The sequence below is a fragment of the Bombus vosnesenskii genome, unplaced genomic scaffold, assembly GCF_011952255.1.
Source record: "Bombus vosnesenskii isolate JDL3184/JDL3185 unplaced genomic scaffold, Bvos_JDL3184-5_v1.1 scf7180000013311, whole genome shotgun sequence".
NCBI classification, from domain to species: domain Eukaryota; kingdom Metazoa; phylum Arthropoda; class Insecta; order Hymenoptera; family Apidae; genus Bombus; species Bombus vosnesenskii.
In genome coordinates this window covers 475637-501033 of record NW_022882959.1, presented here as the reverse complement: position 1 = coordinate 501033, position 25397 = coordinate 475637, and the positions used below count along the sequence as shown (strand labels likewise).

General features: G+C 36.0%; 3 protein-coding genes across 4 annotated transcripts in view; 2 read left to right on the top strand and 1 right to left on the bottom strand.

The window, feature by feature from the left end:
- LOC117234970 overlaps positions 1–1388 on the top strand; it is a 65947-nt gene extending 64559 nt beyond the window's left edge. For both annotated transcript variants that reach the window (XM_033496567.1, XM_033496566.1), the window contains exon 3: positions 398–1388. In XM_033496567.1, coding sequence (XP_033352458.1) covers positions 398–731 — 334 coding nt within the window. In that variant the 3' untranslated portion in view covers positions 732–1388. The remainder of the gene's footprint in view (positions 1–397) is intronic.
- A 6994-nt stretch (positions 1389–8382) lies between these two features.
- LOC117234951 lies at positions 8383–24189 on the top strand. Its single transcript, XM_033496543.1, has 11 exons — positions 8383–8580; positions 9992–10111; positions 10199–10325; positions 19203–19329; positions 19758–19859; positions 20093–20215; positions 20471–20610; positions 20689–20847; positions 21299–21544; positions 22024–22299; positions 23478–24189. The coding sequence occupies exons 1-11, from the start codon at positions 8383–8385 to the stop codon at positions 23795–23797; spliced, it is 1938 nt and encodes a 645-aa protein (XP_033352434.1). The 3' UTR covers positions 23798–24189.
- On the bottom strand, positions 11288–14866 carry LOC117234953. Its single transcript, XM_033496544.1, has 5 exons — positions 14276–14866; positions 13669–13848; positions 12948–13092; positions 12762–12863; positions 11288–12220 (listed from the first exon to the last, which is right to left on the bottom strand). The coding sequence occupies exons 1-5, from the start codon at positions 14386–14388 to the stop codon at positions 11963–11965; spliced, it is 798 nt and encodes a 265-aa protein (XP_033352435.1). The 5' UTR covers positions 14389–14866; the 3' UTR covers positions 11288–11962.
- Positions 24190–25397: the final 1208 nt, after the last annotated feature.

Below are 25397 nucleotides of genomic sequence, written 5' to 3'. Positions count from 1 at the left end.
ATCTAATATACATTTCACGAACTTCCTTCTACTTGATCCGTAGATCTTTGGTTTCAAACATTAGAAACATTAGAAATCGATAATGAAAAATTGGAAAGTTTTAGGGTTCAATGACCTGCAAATCTGCGAAATTTAACAAGTTAGAATTTGAAGTTTTAAGAGACGAGAAATTTGAAAATCTAGAATTTTCCAAAATTCGGGAATTCCAAAGTTCGAGAATTAAAAGATTCAAACGTTTGAAAATTCGAAAATTTGAAAACGTATGAATCGGAATATCGGAAAGGTCTGAAAATATGGACATTCGAGTATTTGGAAATTGAAATATACAAAGATTGGAGGACCGAGCGATGCAACGTCTCCGTTAATCCTTCGTTCAAAATTTCTCATATGTTCGCAGGTACATGCATATGTTGCAACACGTCTATCGTTCGCAAAACTTCACGAAACCTAATCAGTACATCAAGTGCTTCCACAATCCGGAGAGGGTGGTGACCTTGCACAATCACTTCCCTTTGGCCTGTTTGGGCGCCGGTTGCACCAGTTACCCCATAGAGACCGAGGATGCTCAACTTCAGCATTACAGAGCCGATTGCGTGAAATCGTTGAAGAAGACTTGCGTCCAATATCGCGAGAACAGCGTGTTAGACACTACGATATGGCGATACAAGGACCAATTAATCGAAAGAGTCACCAGGACGTTGGAAACCCTTGGTTTCTTTGGACCGAGCTAGCGAGAATCAGACTTTCCGAGTTTCTATTTCGTGCGCTATCGACGACGAAGCTTGAAACCGTTTAGAATCGTTTCCTCCGTTCGTCTCGTTTCTCCTTCTATCGATTTCCTTTAAAACGGTCCAATGTGCGAAAAGTTTGCTACTCGAACGGTCGCCAGGAACGCGTTTGCTTCGATTAACAAAGAATTTTTATCGACTCCGGTGTTTAACTATACAAATTTTTTCCTATAAAACTTTCCATTCGGATCAAATATTTGTTGCGTTACGATGGTTTGCTTGAAATATTTGTTGAAACCAAAGTACGACGATGCCTTGAAATATTAACAAGCACCGTACGATATTCCAGTTTCGTGTTTCCATAAATACTTTAAACAAATTACTTCGTTAATAATTTAAAAATCACTTGTTTGTCTCTTATAGAGGTATCGCGTATTTTCTTATTGTTATCGATTCTTCGCAATTGGACAGAAACTCGATGCGCTTAGATAAGAAAAGAATCGGTGGTTATGACAACGAAGCGTCGTGATTCACCGAGACACGTTCGAGGAAGAAAAGGCTGTGTAAATCGGACAGAACGTACGGCGACGATTAGAATAATCTATAGGATAAGGATAAGAATAGCGTTAATGATTTTTCAATTTGTGCCACTGGACGAAATGTAAACTCGATTGGCGGAATCGTAGATTGGAAACATGACTTCTTTGCTCAACGTCCTTCGAGATAGCCACGAATTATTTGCTTCTCGATCAACTATGCTGTCACGTGTGTGATACGCTCTTTACGAAATCGAATATCGTCAAACGAACGCGATCGAAAGACTGGCAACTAATTACGGTTGCACTTGAAATTCGAACCGAGGGAAACCTGTTTCGTCGTGTAACGCGAAATATTTTATTTCTAATAATCGTATCATTCGATACATCGAATTTTATCAATTAGAGAAATTCCAATTTTTAACAATTTGTGCAATGTATCGCGTACCATTAAATTATATAATTCAAGCATGTGGAAATATTTGGATATTAAATTGAAACGAAAGAATTCGAATACTTTGCGAATTTGAAAATTCCGAACCTTAAAGAGATAGAGATTTTGGCTATTTTTTAATATCCGAATATTCGCAGAAATACATTAGAACGAATTAGTCGATTTCTTAAATTAGCGAACGCCAAGCGAATGTTTGATTAGGCGAATGTTTCGAGTAATTTGAAAAGTCAAATAGCATTCGACTTACTCGAAAAATTCGAGAATCGAAGAGACGAGATTGTTGGCTATGTCGTATATTTCGAATTTGAAAGAGAAGAATCAAAGAAACAAACGATCGAAAACGAGAACTATAAATAGGAAATCTGCAATATATTTCGAAATTCGCAACACGACAACGTAATCTGGATACGAAACGAGTTTGAATTTATTCATTTCAACGATGAAAATCGACGAAGCTTCGTTGTATTTTTAATCGTACCGTATTCTAGCCATTTATCGTTCTCTATCGAACGATTCTCTATCGAGCGCTCTTTATATCGATCGATCGAATTTACATAAATATATCGCGTTGTAGGTGAAAGAGATTATAGCGAGACGATATAGTTGATTATATATTAATATTTATAGGTTTCAAGATTCGAAACGTTAATTTCGATTAGATAAAGATAGATACGAGAAAGCCGAAATTTTGAGCGTCCATTCAAAATTGAAGTACGAAGAGTAAAAACGAATTGATTTCAAACGCCACAAATTGAATAATTCGTCGTTTAAAATAGATGCGAGCATCGAATACTCGGCGCAACTAATCCTATCTAAAAATTAATTTTTCCACTTTTGCATAATTAATACAGCTTATTGGAGATGTATATAGAGCCGATATACCTATTCAGTCCACTTTTGTTCTCGATGTTTCGATCGTTTCTTTCCTTTTTTTAACGCTCCATAATATAGAAAAAATGATGTATGGTATAAAATGTGAAAAGCAGATTTTAGAAACATGGTTGATGTATCGCTTTAAGAATGACTTTTACAATTTGATATCTACTCTTGGCTACGATCTTCTTTTCGATTAATCAAAGTAGATATCAACGAATTAAGGTTAAAGATTTAGTTTATAATCGTACTATATCTCTTCCACCAAGCCCGTGTTAGTATTAATTAGATTATTATCTTGCGCGAAAATTAGGACCCGCAGTATCGGTTTCTCTTTGTCATTTTTTCCTCTTCTTTCTCTCGATTTGCTCGCGCGGAACGGAAATCCTCCGCGAAGATGAGTCGATTGCGATGTTTGTGTCGAAGCGATAACGGGAAGAAAGCTGATTATGGGTATCGATCGGCAAGTGAAACGAACGGTACTTCATCGATTAAAACAACATCGATCGCGTTCATTCGGGACCATCGTTTTCAATTTATTGTTCAGCAATTCTATGGAACGCTTTACGCAGAGTGTTTCAAAATAGAAGAGTAAACTAGAATAAAGAGATGGAATCGTCAAATTCTTATATTTTATTTATAAAAGTTTTTCAACGAATTGAGTAAAAAAAAAAAATATATTTTTTGAATGATAAATCGAAGAATGACATTTAGTTCGAAACACTTTGTACACTGAGCGTCGAATCGCTCGGAGAAAGGTTTGGGGTTTCGATGCCACGATACCAGAGGATGGTCTCGAGTTCACGATCGATGCTGTAATTCGAGTTTACTGTAAACTAACGATCGTAACTCTGGTTGAATAGCGTTTCTTGCGCGTTTCAACCGAGACACAACGAGGGCCCCTTGTCCCAGGGATGTACGATCACGTTGAATTGTGAAAGACCAGATCGATCTTGAATTCTGTCACGTAAAGCGAAGACGACACGAAATAAATTGTATCGCACGGTTTTCGAAACATCGCGCGATGGCCCGCCATTTTCATGTCACGCTCAAGGGTCGCTCGTCTTGGGCAATAACATTTCACGTTGAAAGAGAAGAAAAGAAATCGAAACCTCGTTAAAATAGAATTTCGCCAATTTTTAATTCAAGATATCGAAGATATCGAAAGTACGGAAATTTTAGAGCGGAAAATTTCAAACTTAAAAAGTTCAGCGTCGGAGACTTTAAAACGTTGAAACGTTAAAACGTTAAAAACATGAAAAATTTGACAGTTCCGGAATACGCGAATCGGCTGCAGGCAAAATTTTCAAATATTCGAAAATCACAAAATTCAAAAGTTTAAACGTCGAATACTTGAAAATTCTAAACTTTAAACATTGCAATAGCGCAAAATTCAGTAACTTGGAGATTCAGAAATCTTCTTAATACTCGAGATTTCAAAAATATAATAATCAAAAAAATGCAAGAGTACGTAAAATTTGCAAATTTAAAAAATTCTAAATTCTAAAAATTTGTTAGAATTAAATTAACGCCATCGAAATTAAGGAAATTAACGAAATCGTGGTAATCGTAAATAGAGGTTGAATTATTGCACGCGATATCGCGTCAGAGTCGTCGAAGAAAGAAAAAGGATACTTGTAAGGTAAAAAAATCATCGTTTTCGGAGTTTCACGAAGGAACGAAAGTACATCCCTGGAACGACCGAATGCTTTTTTCCTACGTGTATTTTCTTCGTAACTCGAAGCGGCCCCCATGGCCAAGTTTTCCTTTCCTTTTTGCATGGTGAACCTCGATCGCTTTCTACGCGACACGATTGTTTCCTTTCTTTTCTTTTTTTACGCTGTTTGGTGAGAGCGCGATTGACGTTGCACCATGAACTAACATATAGATTATTATTATTCCTATTATTATTATTATTATTATTATTATTATTATTATTATTACTTCTATTATCATCATTATCATTACTACTACTACTACTACTACTACTACTACTACTACTACTACTACTATTACTACTGCTATTACTACTACTACTACTACTATCATCATTATTATTATCTTTATTATTACAATGTTCTCGTGTAGCGGATCTATTCATTGAAATCCTCTCCAATGAATACGTATACTTATACACACGCAGTTACTAAGACACAGTGGTATAATCGGCGTTAACTGGTCGAAATTCATTTCTTTTTCACCATTCAACGCGATCGTAACGATCAGACTGACGATAATATTCCTGTTTAAACGACTATTTACGCTCGGTTTCGCGGTATCTTTGAACATCTGGTAACTATTTCCGGTTTGTCTGGTGATATGGATCGTTTCTGGTGGTCTAGTTCGTTTTTGGTTGACCTGGTGTTTTTAGAAAGGCGAAGTCGAGCGTCAAAGTGCCTAAACTCGCGTTGGTGGCGAATAGAATGCGATCCACGGCTCGGTCTTGACGATCGATCTCTCGTTTTTTATGTAAATACACAGAAGAGTCGGTTGGGATAATAATAAACCATTACCAGATACACGTATTTTTTTCATCTTTCACGTCTTCTTTTCCAATGGATCTTCCTAACGAAATTTCTTTCAAAGACAGAAAGATAATTGACCGCCGAAAAATAATCAGATCGCCGATATCGATACTTCGATAGTTGGTGATGATTTGGAAGAAGCTTAATTTTGAATCGCGCGCAATTCGAGTCACTAAAGATGCGTACAGTGCACGATTTCAAACGAAAAATCTGTAGTAGGTTACGAAGAGAGTATTTATCGACGTTGCCGACCCATTGTATAGTAACGATCGATAGTAAGCCGTAGGAAATGGAAGAGGGCGTACGAAACAGTGTGATTTTCCAGCAGGTCGGTATTTCACAATCTGAGACGCAAAGTTCCGTTCAACGTCATCTCTATTCTGTTCTTGGTTAATGGAAAGAGAAGGGTATAAAATTTCCTATATCGGATAAAGATTTTAACGAACAAACCAGGCGTCGATAAGATAGATAGCTGTAGACAAATATCAAGTAGCCCTCCGAAGGAAAATTAGTTGCCTGACTCGATAGAACCATGTACGTGATATATATATATTGTACAGATTATTTTGATACAACGCTACAGAAATACATGTATCGATATTTTATTTGAATTTAATATCAAACCAAAAAATTAAAAATAAAAAGATTTCGTAAATGTACGGTTCTAGTAATTCCAGTTACTTCGAGTTCAAGAGTACATATATGGTATGAATTAATCGAGATAGAAATTCTTTATAATCGATCCATACGAGCAAGATTACGAAGAAACAGAATTTGTTATTTTAACTTCAATTTAATCGTTTAATCGTTGGTTCGATCATCCTACTAATTTACTGTCTAATTTTTCTTTACAAAGAAAGAAGTTTGTAGAATATTTTGGACTCGTGACTTAGTGGGTGGACCTTTCACGACGCTCCGTCTCGAAACGAAATTTCGCCGATGGCATAGGTAGGATAAATTTGGAACAACCATCTCGAACGAAACACGCCTGTGTTTTACGTTAGTTCCGCAGTTAGTTTCGCTTCTCCAACGCCGCGATAAAGAACTCGATATACCGCGATGTTTAACAGGTGTATCTCGATAAAAACGAAGTAAAATTATCGTTTGTCGAACGACGTTTCGCGCGAATAATAATTTCTCTATGAAGTTCGCTTAGACGAATTATTATTATCTTGGTAAAATATTATAGGTGTTCCAAGTGTAAAATACTAAGATACGAAATTTAAATGTAGCGAGCGTTTTAAGCATAAATTGTTTAAATATAAAGAATGGAAAATTATAAGAACGTGCATATAGTTGAACGAATGAAAATGTTTGATACGTGTACGTAGGTTCAGGGGAATAGAACCGTTGAAATATCGGAATTACGATAGAAACGAAGTATTAAAATCACGATAAACCATAATTTTTGTATTCCTTTGTGGTTCCGTGTCTTCGTAGACGCACGAACGATTTATGATGCGATTTAAAAGAAGTTTAAAATCAACGCTTCCTATGCAAACTATAATTCTATATTTCCATAACAAATAACGCTGTGGTGTTCTTCGAAGTTTAATGGCGTTCGATGTAAAATGTGATTTTCTATCTCTATACATCTATACAGACGATGCAATTGAATTTTCGAAAATTTATGCTTTCAGTATGAAATGTAATTTTTCACCTCTATCAACGGACAATGTAATGGGATTTTTTAAAACCGATGCTTTCACTATAAAATATAATTTCCAGCCTTTTTCTCAAAATCTTATCTTCATATAGACGTATCGTACCGATAGATCGAGCCATAATTTTCTATCTGTAAATAATAACGATAACTCGAACAATACTGTTATCTTTGGTTTAAGTTAATTTTTATCTTTTCGATTCATATTACATTTAATCTAATATAATTTAAGACATTTAGTTCGGTCGACGCGGTATTTTTGATAACGGTAAGATACGATATAAGAAAGATTGCATAGGCCCCTAGATTGCTTTCCTACCAATCTAACGGAACTCGAACCACAGGAAGATAAATCAAACGCACGTTGCGAAGGAGGAAATCAATTTTTATGCTCTACCATCGTCCTTCTTTTAGATTGATATCGGTAATACGCTTTCCTTGCCATCTCTCTTCTTACACCATACAAAATAGACCATTAATTAATACGCTCGTAGATATATTCATCGATTTGTTTCTTATATCTGATAATCCATTAATTTCCATTTATCGTAATTCTCGATCGATTCGATAACATTAAATTGTCCCGTTATTTTAGATTTTTATAACGTACGTACATCGTACGTCGCTCGATAATTTTCTAATTTTTAAATACTCGAGACGCCCGTTTCAGCTTTCTTCGAACGCAACGTTACATCTTATTCCAAAGATATTAATTCCACGATTCGCGACATGGTTCGCTATCCAAAATGTACATACTCGTGTCTCTCGGTGGTCAGCAATTCCTAACAGCTATGCGTTTACTTTAGTTGTTAAAATAATCGCCGTGTATTGTACATACACTAGCCCTGAAACGTATCCGGCAAACTTGCCCGTCTTCTACAGCATGTAATTTAATTAGAAGGTCGCTAGCATACAGAAGAATTTGTTACGATTTTATTCCGTATTGTCGTCGCAGCGTGTGCGTTTACGCATTGAAAATTACCACGCGATCAAATTCGCGTTTAGAAATTAATGTACGTAATAAGATTCTCAAACTTTGTGGAACCGATTTGCTGTCTGACAAATGCTGTCCGAAGAATATTAAATAAAAGAACATTTTTTCAAAGAAATCGATCAATAGCGAATCGAAATCGATTCGATTAATTTTCGTATCTAAAATCTCGAACGATCGCAAAACGTACGTAAAATTCATCGAAAATGGTACTATGTCAAATTTGCAGCGATTATATCGATTTTCAAAATTCTATTTCAAATTTACCTAAAACAGTGACGAATGATTTAGTACGCTGTCCGTAAACACTTGAATGTTCGATTTAAAAAGCGTTTTAAACGCTCGATCCAGCTCTAGATCATCGAACATCCACGAGCGAACTGCGAATATTGCGAAACATTTTCGAAAAACGCTGTACCTTTTGTTTCTGAAAACGTAAGAAACGTAATGTAAGAACGTTGGTTGATAAAGCGACTGGATATCGTGGAAATTCAATGGTGTGAGAGGAATATCAAGAGACGTATAGGAGAAAAGAGAGAAATTCGAAGAAAGATGAAGAAACGCGGTGAAAGCGCGTGAAGGAAGAGAACGTGCTCCGAAGCGGAAAGCACGATGCCGCGTTCGCGACCGGAAGCGTTCGAGCTGATGGTCGAGGCCGAGAAGCCCTCCAAGTGCATCAGGTTTCTACGTTTCCTGTGGAAGTTCTTCAGATGCGTTTTTTCCCACGTGTCGTTGGTTTCGTTGGTCGTGCTCTACTGTCTGATCGGCGCGTACGCGTTCGAGGCCCTCGAGGCCACCCACGAGAAAGAGGTAGATATATCGAATTTTAATTCCCTTATCTCTTTAACCCTGGTTTACGAAACCGACGGTACAACGAATAAGCCTCGGATAGCTAAAGAAAGTAGATCGTCGAATCGTTATCGTCTTTTCTCTTAAATTTTTCCGTTAAGATCCGTTAAAATACGGCATTTTATTACGAGTGGGATTAAATATCTCGTTTTAGAAACTGCGTTCAATGTCTATTTTTTCAAACTTGCTTGTACATCATCGCGTATCTTATCGCCAGACCGAGCGTATTTTTACGAATGCAACCGAAGAAATTAAATCCAGAGGGTCGTTTTACCTTCTAGAGTAAACTATAACGAGAGCACTTTAAATATATTATTTTCGCGTATTATGTGAATTTTTGCATTCTGAAATTTTTCACCGGAGCATAAATATTCGTCGACTAATTATCATATGTTATATCGTTGCGTTCGTCGGTAAAATAAAAGTCGGGATTTAAACGCTATTTTTATTCTTTCTTCTCGGCGAACATTTGCAATGTTACATTTTTATGATGTTCTTTTGTAGAGGTTTCAGGGAAAAAGTAGTATCTGGTTCATGGTGAAGTTAGCCTGGCTATATTATGCCCAGTGACGTTTTTCCATTTCTTTCTCGCTAATTTTTTCATATCCGTGTTCCACGTTGTTCGCGTATTTTAATGTTTCGTGATTTTTTCTAATTTCTTTTCCTTTCTTGGCTTTCTTTCGATCAATCGCTGGTCAATCGCGTAATTTTGATCGTTTTCTTCGAACTCTGATTACGATTGCACGTCTTTTTTTTTATTCTTTCCGTCTTTAAAGTACCCCTATTCTCTCTGCATGAAAAGTCCTGGCTGACCGAAGGTTCTCCAATAAAAATTCTGTTTCGGCAATTTTTCTTCTTCGAACTCGAGATATATTTCACGCCAAAAGCTACTTTTTCACCTTTCGCCATCTCCTTTCTCCTATTTTAATCTCTTCTCTGGTACTCTATTATCATTCGTTCAGTTATACCTTCTTACATTCCTCCGCTCTTCTACGTTTCTCACTTTATTTTCTTCTCCTGTTTCCTTTAAACTTCGCTGCTCCGTCGTTTTTTTCTTCTACTATTAAATCCATTTATTTCAATAAAACCTAATGACGCGATATCTCCGCGACAAAGACATCGAATAAAACGAAAACACTTCCATTTTCATTATCATTTAACAACAGCGAAATACAGAAATAAAAATAAACGCGCAATTTGTCTCAGCCTAAATAACGACACTTTATCTTCCCCTCTTACAATTCTCATTCCAATTCCCTTTATCGTTCATCCCCTTTCCCCTTTCTTTAGTTTTCTTCTTTTTTTCTCCTTCTCTCTCTCTCTCTCTCTGTTTGTCTCTCTCTCTCTGTCTCTCTCTCTTTCTTTTATCCAGATCAAGAAGAGCATTAAAGACATCAGAGGGAACGTAGCAGAGCAGCTATGGAAGATCACGAAGGAGGTAGAGGTTCTGATTCGTGAAAATTGGACGGACAAAGCGTTACGTGAATTAAAGGTACCGGGCCGTCTCATCCGCATTCGGTGACCAGAGATCGAACTCGAATTTCCTCCGCCATCACTTTCCCGCTACTTTTCTTCGTAGAGCTTCGAGAACAACCTCGTGTGCATGATGGAGAAGGAGGGTTGGGATGGCAGCGAGGGCGAGGATGACATCCAATGGACCTTTGCTGGCGCTCTCTTTTACTCCATCGTCGTCATTACTACCATTGGTAAGACTAATCATTTCGTCTCGCTTATCTTCAACAGACGATTATCTATCATAATCTTCTTTAATAGTTTTCACGAATCGTCTTAATTTTTTTTTAATAGTTAGCATCGATTGTAATCATTTAGTTTTTCTTATTCTCAAGAGATAATTAATTCTCATACCTTTGATAATTTTCACGAATTATCCTGATTTTCTCTAATAGTTATTTCCTTAACAACGAAGAACGTTATCGACAAGAGCGAAGGATATTAGGAGAGCGGTAGAATATTATCGAATTCGTATTTTTACAAATATAATTAGGAGAAACGAAATCTAGGTAGGTTTAATAGGAAGTCTATTTTCTACTAAAACGAGTATTATAACGAACACTATACTTTGAATATTAGCGGTTGAATAGCAGTGGCATAAGAAGTCTCGATAGGTAAAAGAAGCAGAGAAAATTCATAGAAATAGAAGAAATGTTCTTAACGATAATCTTACGTGACATCAATTATCATATTTATTATACAAAGTTTATATTATAACGAATATCGAATAAGTTCAATGAAAAATCTTTGGTATCTTGTTAAAAGTGTTTGAAGTCGTCGTGGCTCTTTTAAAAACAGGAAGTTCGATAATTTTTAGATTGGAGCCACGACAGCGGGTTCTGTGGCTAAAAATAAGGAGAAATGTTTCATGAATTTTCATGCTCGTCTAAAATTACGTTCCACTGTCGTTCTTTTTTAATTTAACTGAAATACTTATATTAACTTTCTATAACCAGAATGCATTGCTCACTCGCGACACAAGAAACGTCATTGCTTTGATCAATTATTGAAAACTGAAATTAAAATTTTGGTTTGAAAATTGGTACTGATAATTGTCATATCATTTTACGAAAAAACGTTATACCAATAAAATACTAAAGTAAAGTAGACGAATAAAATAAAATCTAAAAGTTATAAATACATACGTGAGCACTAAACGTAAATCGTGTTAGTAAATTTCGATAAAGAATTAATAAGATAAAAATAAATACAATACAGACGAGTAATGCGTGAAATACAATGTCAGATAAATCGTGTCAGATGATAGATAAATAAGAATTAAAGGCAATTGTATAGATACACGAGTATTTCCGAGTCACATAGAAGGTTAACGACTAAGTATCTACCTTGTGAATACCGTACGTACTTTTGGAAATATTTCATTTCCTTCAGAGCAATCTGTTAAAGTATTTTTTCCCTTTGATATTCAACTACATCGTAAACATTCATGCGTCTTCCGTTTCAACCTATAAACAAACTATCTAAAAAATATTCGAAAACAAATATCCAAAGAGTATCTATACAAATTACGAATAATATTTGAAACTACGCATATATAAATATCGAGTAACGCTAGGTATCTCTCTGATTCAAGTATTCTTTCTATAAAAATTTAACGAATATCTTGGCAGTTTTAACAATTTCAGAAACATCCTACACCGCGACATTTTTTTAATAATTTCCTCTCATACGCTGTCCAACTCTTTAATCCGACTCTTCGTTCGGGCAGATCGATCTTATTAAGAATTTAGAAGACGAAATACGCGAAGAACCGTCGGAAGATCGATCAGGCGAGAAAAAGTTGCCGTCGAAAGCCTCGTGTAAATGGAGCTTAAACTTTTTCATCCGCGTTAGCGTTTTGCGTCTGATTTTTCTTCAAGGACCGACTGTAAATATCAAAGTCGTTGTAATCGTAATTTTGCTCGTAAGGATTGCTATGAGGTCGTGGATAGGGCTCCGGATTTTCCCCTGGAAAATGGTAATTTCCAGGATATCTGTTAGCGCCAGTGAAACTCCCCTGGGGTCTTCGATTACCATAATTGTTCGGCGATTGCACGAAAGTCGCTGGTCCGTACTTGTTAGGACCACCCTGGAATTTGTGTAAACGTTATTAAAGTTAACCGATATGATCGAAGCTATAAATAGGCTGCAGATTTTTATGCTTTTATTGGAAAATCGCAGGTACAGAAGCCTATAGATTGCATATACTATACAAAGACATATAAAATACTCAAACTGTAATACTTGCTATAATATTCGGTAATCGAAACAATTTTTTACTTCTATTTTTTGTAATGTTCATAAAAATATGAATTTGCATAAGTAACCGCAGTCCAGTTACAGATTATTCTTTTGAGTACAGACGTATTTCGTTTCTTTTCTCTTTCTTCGGAAATCTAGATTTTTCGAATTTTGCTATCGTTGTATTTTGCTAGACTTCATTTGGAAACGGGGGGTTTCGTTCAATTGGCAAGTTGAAAAATTCAAACACTCGACATTAATTCTTCTAGAATTCGATTTTGCGCGATCTGCGATATCAAAAACTGAGTAACATTATCAGAAACATAATAACAGTCATATCAGTAACATAATAGTAGTATCAGTAAATGTCAATATCAATAAAACGGTACCGGATATGAAGGATGTTGTCCTTGTCCGTATCGTCCGGAAACCAACGCTGGATACTTTCTGCTATTAAAGCAGCAATATTTTTTATCCTTGGAGCAGCTTCCCTGATTAAAAAAATGATTAGAAATATTAATGAGCATATAGTTAGAAAGTTTCAAAGATATCGGTCATTTTTCCATATTTCTTACAAATTTCAATCCGCTAGAGGGGCAATTGAAGCTGTATCTGCATTTGCAAGTGTCGTATTCTCTATATCGAGGATCGTCCTTCACCCACGATGGCACGAAACCGTTTTCCAACTCGCCATCGTCGATATTTGCGGTGTAGGAAGGTCTGCACGGGTTAAAGTAAAAGTAAATATTATTCAACGGTTGCTTCTTTAAGTGATATAATGGTTTAAGCTTTTTGCAGTTTCGATCCTGCATGTAATCAGGAAACCGATAGAATTTAGTATTTCCAGAAAATATTTCTAGTTTAAAAGGAATAATATACATATATGTATGCAACAGTGATAAAGTTAGGTGGAAAACCCTGCGTATGTACGTTCTTCTTTTATTTTTGCTCGAAAGTGCTTAAATCTCTATTATACGTTACTTTTCAGTTTGTCATTGGCATACTAAAAATTCAGATTCGATCGATCGCCGACAAAGCCCGATATCGAAATGTGCTCAAATATTCTCCAGCCGCCGATATTCGTAACAGAGTTGAACAATCGAACTCGAACGAAACCCAAATCCAACCTAAATCCGATCCAACCCCCGGATCGTGTAACTCCGGATGTTTGGCCGCTTTTCATAAAATCCAACGGTGGTGCAGATCATTCGATCGTGCAAAGCCAATCAACGTGGAGGACGCGAACGACGAAAACAGACTTACTGGGTTGGAAAACAGCGAGAAGATACGAAATACCTTTTTATAATGCCTGTCGGTCCACCAGGACCAACGAGAACTTCTTTGTTGCCAGGATACGACGGTGACACAATGGGTCTACTGTTAGAACCGTAAGGTCCGGTGCTCTGTGGTCTAAATCCTACCAAAGGTCTTCCATGGCCGGGATCCTCGAGGTTCTCGTTCACCTGGTACCTATAACTGAACAAATAGCTCCGATGAACAATTTTCTTCCGATTTTCTTCTTCTCCTTCTTCTTTTGTACAGAGCAAAAGGGAGAAAAGTTTTTAAAGATATTTAAAGCCATTATCTTAATTGTTGGCTAGAGAAATTGAAATCGAAAAAGGGAAGGTAGCGGAATGATTAAGGGATGGACGTGGCGTATTTTGCTGCTGGAGCCTTTTTCACAACGCTCTTACGTTATAAGTTCCGATGAGAACGGATTTGCCACGTTAAAGTTCCACGTCGCGACATCTCGACGAATATCGAACCAAATATGAAATGTTTACATCTCATCTCTAAAAAATATCAAACTGCTGCAAATACATTAGAATCCAGGTCGAAAACCACGATTCGTCGATATCTCGCGTTCCATCGAAAAGAAAGAAAACCCAAAAATTCAACACACCTTGTTCTATCGACGTCGCTCTCCTGTTCGTCTCTGCGCTTCCATGCCCAGCCATCTTCTTCAGCGACCACCATGGCAATAGCGACGCAACAAAAGAGAAAGAAGGTCGCCATCGTTCCACGAGAAGGCGTGATTTCGTCTGGTTGTTGCTTTGGACAGCTTCACCGGCGAATATCGCCGACGGTCGACTAAAACGAGAGTGAAAGTGAATCCCGTCTTTATATATGCACCGTTGGAAGGTGAACGCACCGTGTGGCTCGTTTCGAGGTCCCTTCGATAGCGATCTCGGATCAACAGTTTTCGTCAGAGGGTGAATCACCCCTTGTGCGGCCCGTTTTAATCGCAGGTGTTCTCGTTACGCGGATTAGGATCGTTTAGAGGGCTCAGAGGTTTCAATCTGTAAATCGACGCGAGGAAATTGATGCTGGAATATTTGCTTAGCGTCGAGCGTGAGCCGAATGTTAGAAATTTGATGGGAAAATGAATCACGAGCAAGCTGAAAGGTAAAACGAGAATCGAGAAGATCGGGGATCGAACAGGGGAAGAATATTCGTTTGAAAGATTGTACGTAAGAGAAATGGATACGACGACGGTGTGCACGTTTATACATTTATGGGAAATTTAAAAACACAGAAGGAACAAGAAGTGGAAAAAGTCTATAAATATTTCAAGTAGATAGTATAAATATAATTGCAAAGAAAGAACCACGATAGACAATCGTTTTCTTACTGAATATTGTAGTTAGTATTGTAGTTTGAATATTTTATATGTTTTTGTATATTACATGTACTCTGTAGATTTTTGTACCTTCGATTTTCCAATAGACGCATAAACATCCAAAGGCACAAACCAATTACCTTCGTGAAAATATGAAACAGAATAATATCGTTTGAAAATTTGCAAGTACGATATCGAAGGGAAAATGAAAATTGAAAAATTCAAAGAGTGAGAATATTCGTCCCAAGTTCGAATAGAATTGAAAGATAAACGTATTGAAAGATTGAACGATGAAACGTACTTAAAAAAACTGTAATTAAAATGATTCCATGCAAATTTTGAGAGAAAATAAAATTGATGAACTTGGAGATTGAAAATATTGATGGTTCGGTGAATGAGAGAAAGAATTTTAAGGCAGAACGAAAACTGGCAGATACGTATATTGTATATTCGTAATAATAATTAAACTATTTTGACTTACGACGATTAAGCGATAAAAAGTAACGCCGGTCTTAATCGCTATTCTTCAAAATGCTACTTAAACCAAAACATACAAATGCGGCCCACCAAATGCGCGAACGTAACGTGTTAGGTAACGCGAGGTGAGCACGTGGGTGCATTGCATTGCACTGAAACCAGTGTTTCTCGTGCCTGTCCTTCGATCTGGGAAAATCCACCGATTCGAGAAGGGGAAGTCGGTTTCATTACAGGTGGTTTTCTGACCTCTTTCTTTGGACAAGATCCAGCGAAATGGCGTAACACTCCTTCACGCTACTTCGTCAGTCGTTCTTCGAAGGACGCCTGCATTGTCTCCGATTCCTGAACCTAATGACTACAGCAATTTTTTTATTCTTATATGAAAATGATGAGTCGTTTCTTGCGAACCGCTCGCTCGTTTTACATATATGCTAATATGTTACGTATACCGTAAATATTTACCATTATTGAATATTCAGTTTTTTCAAATTTCATTTCCTTCTGAAATTTTTGACGAATCAATAAAATTACAGCTTTACAAATACGTTTCATTATCCAACTTTCTTCGATCTTCTTTTTTGACTTTCGCTTTATCTTCGATTCTTCTATTTTTTCCCCAAAAATAGATAAAAGTGTTCTTGATTTAAAACGATTCTGATAAGCATAGAGCTATTACAGTATATTAATCGTTATCGATTAATTCAGAAACGATAAGTAATGTACGAATTTTGGTATTTTTATCCTCGCAATATTGCATCGATGTGTACACGTAAATAAATGTTACTTCGTGTTTCTTTATTAAAATAGAGCTAGAGTGAAAATTAAGTAATCCATAAAATTAGACCGAAAATTAAATAATCGTTGAAATTAAAGTGGACTAGTGTCAAGATTAAGATTTCCCTGCAAAATTTAACATTGAAATTCATTTTTTAAAATATGATTTATTATAATATAGTTTGCCGAGGACTAACTATGTATCATAAATGTTAATAACGTAGCGCGTAGGAAAGTTGACGTAATATTTTTGCTTTCTGTTAGATCTACGTACCATACCTACTTATTATGGAATTATTTCTACGTGTAACGTATATATCAGTGTAACGTTTAAAATTACATAACTCTGATAAGTAGAGTTAAGTAACTTAATAAGGTAGCGTGTAAGAATTTGTAACTAGAAATACGTGAAAGTTTATAAACCCCATTGCAATGCGTCACAAGGCAAGCAATAAAATATACACTTGCAAATATTTAAGAAATCCGTAAAAAGAACGTGCCAATTATTCTTCACCAATCTTCGTCGTCGCTTTTCTTCGTTATCGATCATTTTCAAAGTTTCTGCATTTAAACAAAACTTTCGTGGAAGATACAAAACTTTTTGAACGATCGTATTTCATTTAACACCGCGTCGTTATAAAATCAGGCAACGTTAAACGTTAGAGGAAATCTTTCTAGATGAAAGAAAATGGTCGAGCTCTCGGAAGCGACGTTTCCCGCGGTCTGGTGTAACCTTGTTTTTTTTGGGAGGAAAAAAGGCACGGTCGAACGAAAATCCAATGATCAAGGTCATTTTCACGAAGAACGCCGTCCCAACCACCGAGGAAATTCACTTTTCCTCCGGGACAGGAAGCCGGCAGCGTCTCGTAATTCGTTTTCCTTGATTTTTGCGCCGTGTCGCCGACCAACGATCTCGTCGATTAACCGTTTCATCGTTCCACGACGAAAGGGGACGCCTAAATTTGTTAGGTTCGATGGGAAAATTCTTTGTAACACCGCCACAGTGCGGCCTGCAGCGAAGAAAAATCAAAGTAATTATCCTTCGATGATATACCATCGGTCCGTAATATAAATGTAAACGATAATTCTTTGCAATATCGGCAGAGCGTAAAAAAATATCACGCGCATTATGTACGAAATAGACATGCATTTTTGCGCGAAAGAAATATTATCGCGAATATGTAGTTCGCTTTAAACCATTCATCTTTTTCCTCTTTCGTTTTTTCCTCGTACTGATCGTTTACGAGAAAAACGCTGGCTGGTAATAAAGCGAACACCCCATATACAATATAATATATTCATCTTTTGCTGCCGGCTGCAAAAGGAGCTCGATTTACATACATTTCTCATTCACGCTCTCGTGTAACCTCGATATACCCTAGAATATCGTATACGCTTAAACTTACTCTTAATAAATAACAAATTGATAAATAATAACATAGTAGATTCATTGATACGGCAAATTAGAAGTAAATATTTGCGACTGCTAAATAGCTTGAGAATTGAAAAGACTAGAAAGATTGCAGGGCATACGAAATAACAATGGCAAAGAGTGACGTTCGCAATGTCGTGAAATTTCGATCTCTCCTCGAGGAATCTGGTTATAATGCATCGCGAAAGATCGACCAACAAACAAAGGCTCATAACGCGTGACCGAGTTGCGTTCCGAAATCCAGCTGGAACATCCGCTCCTCTTTTGTGTTCGATCGATCGATCCTCGTCCCTTTCCGGCGGATGCGCTCAATCTTCTCCATCTTCCTGTTCTCATTCTTTCTCGATCGTTAATTAGAGCAATTAAAAAGTACAAGAAAAAAAAAAGAACAAGAACAGGAGAAGAAGGAATGAAAAATAGAAATCTTTCTCAGTAACATTTGGCGTTAAAAACCTTATAAATTACAATATATAGGATATTTTTAAAAATTGGTCCCGTACTTCTGAAGCCTGTAATACTCGCCAAAAGCAAGCAAAAAGACGTTCATATGCTTCGTTTCCAAATAATTTGTAGAAAGGTAGTTAACACCTTCTTGCTTTCCACGAGTATTATGGGAATTATGAGTAACGCTCGTGAAAGTTGACTCAAATTTTCTGAAACATTCCGAATCGATTAAAATTAAATTTATATCTCTAAAACTAAAATTCGATGATTTTTAAAGTTAAATTTACCATCAAAATTAAATAATCCTCGGATGTCGCGTATCTGCTACGGTGATTGTAAAAAATGTGTATAACGAAGCAGTGACCTTGACCCAGACTATAGGAGACGAAGAAACATTTCTAGTTACGAAATTGGTGGAGGCTGAGACAACCTTGATGATCCTTCCGAGTATTACGTGTGTTGACCCTGGAAATATTTGAACAAGGTTGAGAACACGAGGCTCGTTCCTTGAAAAGTTTGAATAATGACATTAATTACTAGCAACCTTCGATTTGAAGCGTGTAGAAGTAAATTAAAGGTGAATCGTGGAGATTTTTGTGTTATTGAAATCGCTGGGAATATTTTAGAAGTCGCGCGGAATTACGAGAACCAATTACAATTTTTAAAGATTTATTTAGGAACTTTTTAAGCTTATGATTGTCATCGTAAATTGGAGACATCCCAAAACTTAACTAAAATATCCGCAAGTTATCGATATTTCTAAAAAATATCGTTATCAAATGTCCCATTGTAAAATTCCAAATTTTCTAAGCTTCGAATAACAGATGAATAACGGTAATTCGGATAATAATTAATATTTTAGTATAGATCGAAATATCGCGATAAATATTCTGTATATCATAAGAAAGTGAAAATAATATTGCATAAACTATTATATTATTGTCACGTAAATTATGGGCTGTAAGAAAGGTAGGCGCAGATCAAGTGAAAATTACGGCCGTAATTTTCGACCTAACAGGATTAATTGCGCATTACGTGAGCGGGGAAATTACGCAAGGCTAATCGAGCGTTCCTCGACTCTAGGGTACGGTCACATCGCACCGAAGACTAAGAACGGGAAAGTGGTCACCATATTCTATGCTATCGTTGGGATTCCCCTCATGTTGCTTTGCCTCTCCAACATTGGCGATATTATGGCTTCGAGTTTCAGGTAATCGATTGCGTAGAACGCAGAAAAATGCGCTTCGTTTATACTTTCTAATGCTTTCGGTGCTAAAACAACCAATTTCTAATGTATATTTAAATATACGCTCGTATCTCTTCGAGACAATTTTGTTCGTTTCCTTTCGTTACTATTATTTCGCATTGGATTACATAGAAATATATATATTATCGAATTTTTCTACGAATTAGCGTCACGAGAGATTTCAAAGCACGTTAACTACGAATGTAAAATGAAGAGGCGAATGAAAATGTCGAGGAAAGAGAGAAAAGCAACTAATTACGTAAATATTTCTCAAGTTATTCTATATTCCTCGGATTTTATTAAAATATACAATCACTGTAAGAAAGAGTCTTGTCTATATGGATATTTTATTATTTTAATCGTTGTTTCTTTTACCTTTATTATGTCATTAGGTTTTTATACTGGAGAGTTTGCTGTTACATATGCACGAAACCACCAAGAAAAAGGCGACCAAGAAGCCACTTCGTCAGATCATATTCCATGAAACAACCAGGGTATTTATTTAACTCATGAATATTTTTTTCAGCACAATTACGGAAATAAAAACCTAAATGTATATAACCAGTGGTTTGCTTCCAACGTTCTTTTCTATACATTTTGTACTTACATTTTGCATATATTGGCATATTTAAATTCCATATAAATGCATAAACATCCGTATTTTCCTCATACCAAAACCATAATATTCTGTAACAAATACGTGCAATAAAAACATACTTTTGGAAAGGCGATATGGTGGAAGCAGGGGTGGCTTTGGAAGATCCATTAGGGTGAGCCAGAGATCTGCAGACTCAGCTCTGGGTTTGTCCGAAACCTTGACCAGATCATCGTACTTTGACGTAGATAATAAGTATGTTATGCACTTTTAATTTTCTCATTGTATTTAAAAGTAATATCCTAATCACGTAGATTCTTGAAACGTTTTTAATATGGCGATAGTGAAAAGCCGTGTCATTTATTATTTGATAAAGCGTTCGATAGAGAATTTAGATAAAAAGAAATTTTCTTTAGAGAAGATTCCTTAAATATAAACAAAGAGAAAATTATTTAATTAAAAAAAATATCTACAATAATTTCTTCTTTTGTTTTCTTTGCTTCGATCGAGGTACAATGTACGTCGATACGAAGATTCGGAACTCAAGAGACCGAGCTCTTTTTATCCATCTTCGGCAAATCCATATTTTGGATTTAAATCCGCGACAGTGTCCAGATATTCGGATTTACCGATGGTAAAATCAAGCAGAGGTATCTGAACCACATTCCGTGAAATTATCTGTGAGAAAATGAAAGAAAGAAACATCTCTAAATGACGATTGCGTTTAGCTAGCCCCAAGATGACGACGCAATCGTTAGACAGGAAGTTGCTAATGCGTTCGCCGAATGACACTGATCGTTCTCCGGTTTTGTGCAACCAATATGCATTGGATGATTTGGAGGATGAATTACGACGCTGGCACTCTTCCGCTGAAAACAAAACTGACTGTGAGTTGTAAAAATAATCGGTCAAAAATTAAATATAAATTATAACGTAATTAATATACTTTAAGATAGTTTTATAATGTAAATATATGTAATATTTACGATATAATTTATTAATCTTGTCAACATTGAATGTACGTGATTCATAGCAAATTTCTTCTTCTTTAATGTGACTGATAATTGACGATATAAGAAAATTTAAAGGAAAATTATATCGATCAGTCAAATTCAAAATTCAACTTAATAATAATATAAATAAATATATAATTTATAATTCGGAATATTTTATTTTTCTCCAGTAGAACTTTGTCAGGACAATTCTACATTCGTATATATAATAATAAAGGAGGAAAGAAAATTTATGAAAAATTTAAAATTAAAAAGAGAATTGAAAATAGGAGGAGGGAGTGACGGCTAATTCCCTGTCTAATAAATATGATTCTTTCATTTGCAGTAGGCAATACAAGCAAATCTCGGGTGGAACCAGAAGCGGCAGAAACCCTGGAAAATGTGGAGAAACAAGCGCCATTAGTGACGAGGTCGTTGCCCAGAAGATGCTTATCCATGGAAGGTGCGACTAGCAACTACAGGACGAACCTGGCACAGCCTTTACGGCCGTCGCCCACTTACTTGGAACTAGAGAACTCCAGAAGGTCCCAGTTTTCAAGAAGTAGACGTTGTAAAACTAATTATCCCACTGGTAAATAATTTCTCTTTTTCCAATTCTACTCGTTAGATTTATTTTTCTAATTCGCGTTTTCAAGTTGAAGAACTTTCAAATTCTCTGATTTATACTTCTTATACATTTTTTTTAATTTTCTTCTACTATTCAGTTACTTCCGTAATCTATCTTAATATTTCTTTTCGTTCTTAAATTCATCTTTCTATGTTACAAATTCTATTTTTCTAAATTTATATTCTAATCCATGTCACATTTATATTTATATATTTATATCTCACATTTCTTACATTATTCGCTTATTTCCATAATATATTTTATCATCTTTCTATTTATTTCGATACATTTATTTATCTTTTTGGTAAAATCATAACAATTTCTATGTAAATATTTGCAACCTCTTGTTTCTTATCTATATCTTTATTTCATCTCGAATTTGTGTTTATTTATAGCTGTTTGCTATAATAAATTTTGTTTTTCCTTCTTGTTTTTCGACGAAGCTCGCTCTTATAGAAGAGACACATTGCCATCGGATATAATGTCCTCAGCTGGATTTTCTGCGCACAGACAAGTATACATAGACGATTTTGACTCAGATTATGAGTACCACGTAAACGACGATCAGGAAAGGCAGCCAATAAAGCCGGTACCAATATGGTTATGCGTCTTCCTGGTAGTTAGTTACATTTTTGGTGGCGCTTTCTTATTTAGCGCTTGGGAACATTGGCCATTCCTCGATTCTGCATATTTTTGCTTTATTACTCTCACTACCATAGGTTAGTACAGCTTTTCTTCTTTTCCGTTTTTATTTGGTATGCTTTTAGTATTTAATTAGTTAATAATTTAATATTTTTATTAAGCCTTACTTTGTGCGCGGTATTAATTTAAAGGCTCCACAGAAGTTTATGAAACTTGATGAACATTTTCATCTCCTTCGTTCTGCCAATTTCCGCTTCATTACTCTCAGAACAACTTCTTTTTCATTTTTAATTATCTAATTAGAATTTTTGCACTGTGTGGTGTTTGAATTACATCTTGCTTGTGTCTACGGCTCCGACTTAAAGATTTTAAATAACGTTATGAAGTTTGAAGCATTTTATGAAATTGGAGAATTTCTTCTGCTTTGTTACTTCTTGCACCTTTGAAACTCAATAAAATTCTGTTCTTTTTTTTTTAAATTAATTAGCACATTAGCAGCATTTGGTTTTTAAATTATTATGCTTATTATACGTATTAAATTATTGTTCTAATAATATTTCACAGCATTTGCTAATTTAAAAATTCTGAAACATTTGACGAAACTTCAATTAGAAAACATTTTATATTCTATTCTAATTTTAAATTCGTCTTTTCCATTCTGTTGGAATCGAATGAAAGTTGTCTCTTGATTCTGCGACATTCCCAAATCGCATCACGCATGCATTAATTATTTCTCTCTCACCTTTTCCTGCCAAAAGTTCTGCCTAATCGAACCTCTCGTCCCAAATAGCCACTCGATAACTTCCACACTTCTCTAAACACTTGTCATTCGATTCTGACGCATGAGAGGTTCATTCACCCTTTGCACACCGAAAGGTCGTTTACCTTTTCGTCATTGTACATGCATCATCCACTGGAAATTTATGAATATTGATGTTATATATAAAATTTAATAGAAATTAATATTATAGAATTATTTAAGAATTATTATACGATTATTTTCGATATTACAGAATTATTATTATTTTTAAATTAATATTATACGATCTTATATAGCAGCACAATTGCGCGTGCACTCGCTTGCACGACGCGATACGCTAAAACGACGTAGGAAGCAACGTAGGAAGTAAAAGAAAAAACTAGGAAAATAATAACGTGCCCCATCTGTTCTTCCCGACTACAACTATCATCCCGATAAAATAAAATAAAAGGAAAAAAGCGAATATGATACTGGAAGTGCACATTTGATTCGCAGGATTCGGTGACTTCGTTCCAGCGTACAAGCTGGATGCGCACAAAGGGATCGCGGTTTGCTCGTTGTACTTGTTATTTGGAATTGCTTTGCTGGCGATGAGCTTTAATCTGGTGCAAGAGGAGGTCATCAACAACGTGAAGAACGTCGCGAAGAGGCTCGGGATCATCAAAGAGAGTGACGACGAGGAAGATGCCGACGACTACGACGCGTACGACGTCGAATACAACGACGAGGTTGACAACGAGCTCGAGGGCTACGTTCTCGATACTCCTCGATGTCACTCGATGACTAGGAACGTTCGCGGAATTTCCATCGCCTAGCCAACTTCCGACATCCGAATCTTCATTCATTCGCCAAATATACTTACCTTCCTTTCTCCAGTTTGTCCCTTCCTTCTTCATCTTTTCTCTTTCTTCTTCGTTTTCTCTATTCCCTTTCCTCTTCCTGTTTCAGTTGTTCTTCTTTTCTTCGTCCTTGGAAATTGGACGATGTCCGAACGAAACTGAAATGTCCGAACGTCTTACGATCGTACACTGTCGGTCAAAAATTTGCAGCAACTTTATTTCTGGAACGAAGCATGTTTTTGAAGAATGTAATCGACTATTGGCTTATTATTATTTGCAGACTGCGAAAGTTCATGCAAATTCACATCTTTATGAATACAGTTACAGGAATGGAACTTAAATAGAGGTTTATTTCATTGTCTAAGTATCATAACAGGTATTTTACTGTAAATATTTCGTATGTTTTTATATCTCATACGTATTACGATATTATTTCACAACTCGAGTAACATGCAACAAACTGGAAAAACCCTTGCACTGAGTCAGGGATTCCCCGGTCTAACAATCAACGTAATCGACACTCCAATGTTCCTTTCTCTAAGGCGCTGCTTTCCCATTCACTAACTTAAAAATCATAATCACCATTCATTATCATTCGTGATATTATATTTATATATGTCAAAACGTTCTGATTACAAAATCATCTTCCGCATTCAACTTTGTTATTATAATTTTAATTATGAATAGGACCCTAATTTATAATAACACTGTGTAAAACAAGTCACGAATGCAGTGAAGAATATAACAAAATTAAATATTTCTCTGGAAAATATTACTGTTCCTGTCAGAAATGTCTCCCTTTGTAAATATTCCAACGTGGATTATGATAACTTGATCCCTCTCGGCCAATGTACAAGTTACTTTATATCCGTTGAAAAAAAACATTCGTTCATTATCTCGTATGACAAGAGAATCTGTCTGCATCCACTTTCTTTCCTACTAAAACATAATTTACTTTATTAAATATCCTTCGAATAAAAGAAAAGATACTAATAATTTAAAACATCGAGGATTTATTCATATTCCGTAGCATTTTCACCGATTTAACGATTACCCGTGACTGCTGGATTACGATAATCAATGATATTTCGAAAATTCTAAAGAGGATAGAAGAAACGCGCTGTCTTTTACGTTATATAGCATTTACCATTAGTTAATCGTTTATATCAATTATGCGCTTTCATAAGTAACAAAATTAAGAAATCAATAAAAGGTGGAACAGGAGTTTATCCTCTCAGAGACACAAATCTTAAAACCGCTTTTGTATAAAAGAAAAGAAAAGAATAGCAAATGTAGCAAGCTCTTTCGCCGAAGTCTTCGTACATGCACAAATTCAAAATACATAAAACGAAGTCTCAGCAGGTGTCGTAATACCAACGAACGGTAGCATACTTACAAGACACAAGTACGCAAGAAATCGACGCCGGTGATAAATTTCAAAGGCGTGACGGAGACGTTCCGCGCGGTCGCATCTATAGGGTGTCCAGGAAGTTGCCAGTCGGGCAGGTCCAGCCCCGTTGAATTTGGTTATTTTTAGCGAAACGCTATTTTCAGTTCGACGTCTACGAAGCGAGTA

What these genes read in the sequence shown, in the direction of transcription:
- LOC117234953 (XM_033496544.1), bottom strand. Translation starts at nt 14,388, where the DNA reads ATGGCGACCTTCTTTCTCTTTTGTTGCGTCGCTATTGCCATGGTGGTC. An exon ending in AGCGACGTCGATAGAACAAG is followed by an intron (nt 13,849 to 14,275) that starts GTGTGTTGAATT and finishes CTATTTGTTCAG; the next exon opens with TTATAGGTACCAGGTGAACG. An exon ending in CCTCTAGCGGATTGAAATTT is followed by an intron (nt 12,864 to 12,947) that starts GTAAGAAATATG and finishes TTTTTTAATCAG; the next exon opens with GGAAGCTGCTCCAAGGATAA.
- LOC117234951 (XM_033496543.1), top strand. Translation starts at nt 8,383, where the DNA reads ATGCCGCGTTCGCGACCGGAAGCGTTCGAGCTGATGGTCGAGGCCGAG. An exon ending in ATTATGGCTTCGAGTTTCAG is followed by an intron (nt 19,330 to 19,757) that starts GTAATCGATTGC and finishes TTATGTCATTAG; the next exon opens with GTTTTTATACTGGAGAGTTT. An exon ending in TATTCCATGAAACAACCAGG is followed by an intron (nt 19,860 to 20,092) that starts GTATTTATTTAA and finishes ACTTTTGGAAAG; the next exon opens with GCGATATGGTGGAAGCAGGG.